The sequence below is a fragment of the Dendrobium catenatum genome, unplaced genomic scaffold (genome assembly GCF_001605985.2).
Source record: "Dendrobium catenatum unplaced genomic scaffold, ASM160598v2 original_scaffold_155404, whole genome shotgun sequence".
In the NCBI taxonomy this organism is placed as follows: domain Eukaryota; kingdom Viridiplantae; phylum Streptophyta; class Magnoliopsida; order Asparagales; family Orchidaceae; genus Dendrobium; species Dendrobium catenatum.
The window spans coordinates 72,409-77,439 of record NW_021473832.1 but is presented as its reverse complement, the minus strand read 5'-3'; the positions used below and the strand labels follow the sequence as shown (position 1 = coordinate 77,439).

At 35.0% G+C, this 5,031-nt stretch overlaps 1 protein-coding gene across 1 annotated transcript; it reads left to right on the top strand.

Moving 5' to 3' along the window:
- The first annotated feature begins 511 nt into the window (after nt 1–511).
- Nucleotides 512–1,081, top strand: LOC110110113 (zinc finger protein 4-like). The gene has a single exon (XM_020841433.1). The coding sequence runs from the start codon at nt 512–514 to the stop codon at nt 1,079–1,081; it is 570 nt and encodes a 189-aa protein (XP_020697092.1).
- Nucleotides 1,082–5,031: the final 3,950 nt, after the last annotated feature.

The window sequence follows — 5,031 nt, the reverse complement described above, 5'->3', positions numbered from 1 at the left end:
GCGAATAATAAAAGCTCAACTCAATATACGTTTACTGTTCATGCTGCATTTTTAATATTCATAGAGATAAAATCTGAACGATTCTTTTCATCCGATGTCCGCATAGAATAATCTTTCAAAAGAATAATCTCTCAAAAAGTTAACAAAGAAAACAACACAATCATCCATTAACTCTTTCTTTACTCTCTCTAACCATCTCTCTCCTCTCTCCTTATAGCTCTTAGCAAGACTCCAAAAGCATCACAGCATATATACAGCTAGAGTTAAAATGCCAAGTTACCTCTCTTTGTAACTAAGCTACTTCCCAAAACCCTAGAATTGGCCTTCCCCCTCTCTATATAAGCCAACACCAATGCCCAAACATTACTCTCTACACAAATATACAAGATCTCGATCCATGGCAACGCTGGAACTTGGTCTGTTCCCTTTGACACAGCTCAAAAGACCACAAGAAGAGCATCATCTTCTTCATCATCATCCTCATCAGCACCAAAAGAAGAAGCAGAAGGTGATGACTATGCTCAGCTACATTCGACCAGCCGCCGGTAAAGATCTCGTCGCGGCTACTAACGACGACGATGATTCATGGGAGGTGAGAGCCTTCGCGGAGGACACCAGTAACATCATGGGAACCACCTGGCCGCCTCGGTTCTACGCCTGCAGCTTCTGCAGGCGTCAGTTCCGGTCAGCACAGGCACTCGGCGGCCACATGAACGTTCACCGTCGTGACCGTGCTAGAGCTCAGATGCAGGCACGACCAGCTGCTCAGCATCCAATTATATTTGCGGAGGCGGCAGCGGGTGGTGGTGGCGGCGGATTTTGCTTCGTCTACCCGGTGGTGGCTGGGCCTGCAGGTCAGACCCGGCCATCAACCAAGGACTCTTCTTCTTCCACCTTCTTCTCCTTGTCATCATCATCATCTTATAATAATGTTGGGACGATTAGTTTTGGTGCTTCTGCTTCTGCTTCTGATTTCTCGTTGATCAGAACGACCAGCAGTGATGATCATAGCAAAGATGAGAACGACGAGGAGGAATTGACCATTGAAGAGGTGGATTTGGAGCTTCGGCTTGGTTGCTGATCATAACAGTTCATTTTGGTTGCTGAATCTTTACTACTTATACATATATTGTTCATTATATGTATATGCAGAGTTATTTATATGTGTTTTTTTTTTTCATTCCTTTTTTTTTTTTTAAGTTTTGAGTGAGAAAAAGTATGCGATTGTAGTGAAATTTTTTTTCCCCCACAATTATTTATGTATGAGTGTATTTGTATTATTTAATTTGAAAAACTGGAATTTTGATGATTGATTAATTAACATTTTTTGTTGGGAGATTTATTAAGGAAAAATAACAAGAAATGGAAATTTTGTTGGTCATGCGAGTTGATTCTACTATTTTATTTTTTATATCACAATCATAATTTTTGACTGATTACGAATTTTTAATTATTATATATATTTTAACTATATATATATACATTAGAAAGTTGTTTTCTATAGCAATTTTTTTTAAAAAAAAAAAATTATTTTTCATAGCAACTTGATAAATCATTTTTATGAAAAGCTACAATCGTCTCAAATCAATCTTTAATAAAAAAAGATAATAAAATCCTTAAATTTATCTTATAACAATACAATATATGATTAATTAATTGATTTTTTTATTATGTTTATCATGAAATAAATTTAATAATTTTAAAATTTATCTTAATTACTCAATTATTTTTCCCAATAAATATCTCATATTCTCCTCTGTATATATGTAAAATTAAATTTTAGATATTGAGTCATGAAACATTGATCAGTATAAAGCTTGTCACAAATCAGACTCGGGGTATGTTGGAGATAGCTTTTTTGTTGCTTTGTTTTCAAATAGCAACTACAATTTATTATTTGTCTGCTTTCTTACAACTAGGGGTATCAATTCGAGTCAACGGGTTGGTTTCAGATCTAAACTGAGTTTGCTCGGGCAAAAAGGGTTGATCCGAACATGACCCGGCTAGCTAAATGGGTCAAGATTTTCAACCCGGACTCGATCGACCTGCGTGGATTACCGAGTTGACCCGACCCAACTCACGAACCCGATTAGGAACCAATGGTGATCGTACTGGTGGAGACGTTACACTGCGGGAAGCGACGACTCAAGTACTAGACGAGACGGTTGAGGGCTTGAGGCGGAAGGGCAACTAGACGTGGACGCCTAAGAAGCGAATTTCTCATTCTTGGCGTTGCAAGTGGCAACCTGCCTGTAGGTCATAGTAGCGTAGCCTGTGCAAGCGGCGAGATGGCTGTATGACGCGGACGCAGGAAGCAACAGTCGTGACTAGAAGCAAAGTCGCGGACGCGGTCAAGTAACCGGGTCAACTCGGGTCAACTCATGGGTTTCTAGGTCAACCCGAACATGACTATTTTTTCAAATGGGTCGGAAATATGAACCCGGACCCGACCCGTTTCATAAATGGGTTGACTCGAACCCAGATTTTTTCAGATCGGGTTTCGGGTCGTGTCAATTTTTGACACCCCTACTTACAACTTTTAAGAAATTTTTATGGTGAAAAGTTGCTTTATGCAATTATAGGCTTTGTTTGGGATGGCTTTATTACTGCTTCTTAAAGCAGTTTTTTAGTACAAAATTTTTAATTTTTATACTAGAAAGTTTCTTTAAGAAACAGTAAGAAAGTCGTCCTAGACAAAACTATAATAATGAAGTTGCTTTCTCCACATCAACTTCACAAAATGCTGCAGCTATCATAAACAGAACCTCAAACTTGTAATATTTATCATTAAAATCAACGTATTAAGCACTATTTAGTTGATGGAGCATTGATCAAAATTTAATAAAAAGTTTTGATTGACTTATTATTTATTTTATGAGATTTATCTTTGAATTCTTCCACACTGATTTTTGTTCTCACAGTGATGTTGACTACGTTCTGGTTAAAAAAATTAAATGGGCGTTATTGAAAAGATCTGGCAATAATTTTTATAATTTATTGCAAAATAGGACAATTCAAATTAAGGAAACGCATGCAGTACTTCAAAACATTCAATCTTGAATATGTATGGTTCAACATAATTCTGATATAGTGTGGTTAAGTCAAAAGAGTAGCTATAAAGAAATATGTAGCTGAAAAGGCTTGGACATTTATTAAATTAAGTGAAGAAAGAACAGCCTTAGGGTTAGTGATTATATTAATTCAATAAATGATATAAATATAAGAATATTGTGTGATGGGTCTGTAAAAATTTCACTTGATTTCAACAAATTTATAGTTAAATCGTACATTTCGATAAGTCAAACACGAAAACATCAAATGTGATTTGATCCTAGTTCGAATGAACCAAAAATAAATACTTAAAATGTATTTAAAAACTTTGGGATATTAGTTGAATGCCCAAATTGTTTTCAAATCTTGTATGTTGATAATCAAGTCAAGCAGCTCGATGAGATGAATCCAATGAGTCTAAAATCATTAAATTTTGATGTCAGTATGTCACATAAATGCTAAATGAATAACCTATAATAAAATGATTAAATATGATAGTTCAATGGAGTGTTTTGAAATTTTAGTCAAATTTATTAAAATCTCACTTACAAAATGCTTTTAATAGATCCTCATTATCCACAATGAGGGGGGCCTAGACATGATATTGGACACACCATAGAGAACTAAAGAATTCTAGAGCCCTAGTGAACATTTAAAGCCAACAATCACTATTGTCGTTGGACCACTATAGCCTCACTGTGTTGTTTAACCATTATTGTTTGGTTGTTATAGTTCATTCCCCATCATTTAATCATCATTGTTAGATTGTCATTGTCCAACCATCATCGCCTAATTGTCACATCTTTATTAACCACCATCATCTAATCGTCATCGTTCGACTATCGCCGACCAACAATCATTGCCCGACTAACATTATTTATCTGGCGTCATCATCCCCACACTACTCCCATAGTCTCTATGACAACTACAGGAAATTAAACGAGTGTTCATAACTTTGTAATCATATCTTCTTCAATTACAAGGAGTAGACTTCAATAACTTTAAATATTTAATGGATTATCTTAAGTAGACCAAGTCCTAAAATTTTTTCCCTTTTCAAAGTTTTTATATAAAAACTCGGATGCATCTTACATTCTTTTCTTTTATCTATGTATATGATGGATCATCAAGCCAAAATATGACGTAAAATGATCTCTCTATAAATAAAATTTTTTTAGCATACACCATTGATAACTATGTCAAATAACAATTGTCTTAATAGCTCCCAATTTAGGCTTCGTTTGGGATGACGTTTTTACTGTTTCTTAAAACGTCTTTTTAGTAGAAAAATTAAAGTTTTTGTACTAAAAAGTTGCTTTAAGAAACAGTAAGTAAGTCGTCCCAAACGAAGTCTTAAAAGAACGATTCAAGTACTATTGGGCCATTTATCATTTATATTTAGGAAAGTGGCTTTTCTAATATGATCTAAATCGCTAATGTGTAGATCTTCTGACTTGAAGTTGCTTTGTTTCAATTTTGAAAGTTGATAATGGAGGTTTACATTAAAAACCGTTTTTTTTTTTTTAATTGTCTCGACAATGATCCTTCCGCAGGATTATTCTATCACTTTAACTAAAGAATAAGCTTATAAAAGAAATTTTTCTTTAAGAGATAAACTGGTTATCTAAGTATGAGTCTACTGAGTTGTTGAACTCTCTCTTCTTGAATAATGATATTTAGATATTAAGTACTTAGATTAAAAAAAAAGTTGTGCAATATATATAAATTTAGTGTCGGTTTGACATAAATTTTTTATTGCTTTATTTTTTTTATTCTATCTCCTCTTTACATTTGAGAGAAAAATAGATCTTTTTGGAGAAGAATGAGTATCTCTAATAACAACTGGGTGGAGAAACTACGGCTCCGTTTGGAGAAATTATTGTGTGCGGAATCCGAATGCATTCGGATTCCAATCACCATGCACCACGTCACTGAATGCACTGGGCCCCGGAGTGCATCTGCTGATGTGGCAAGCTGTGA

Excerpts from the sequence above, each read along its gene's own strand:
- LOC110110113 (XM_020841433.1), top strand. The coding sequence starts at position 512 with ATGACTATGCTCAGCTACATTCGACCAGCCGCCGGTAAAGATCTCGTC.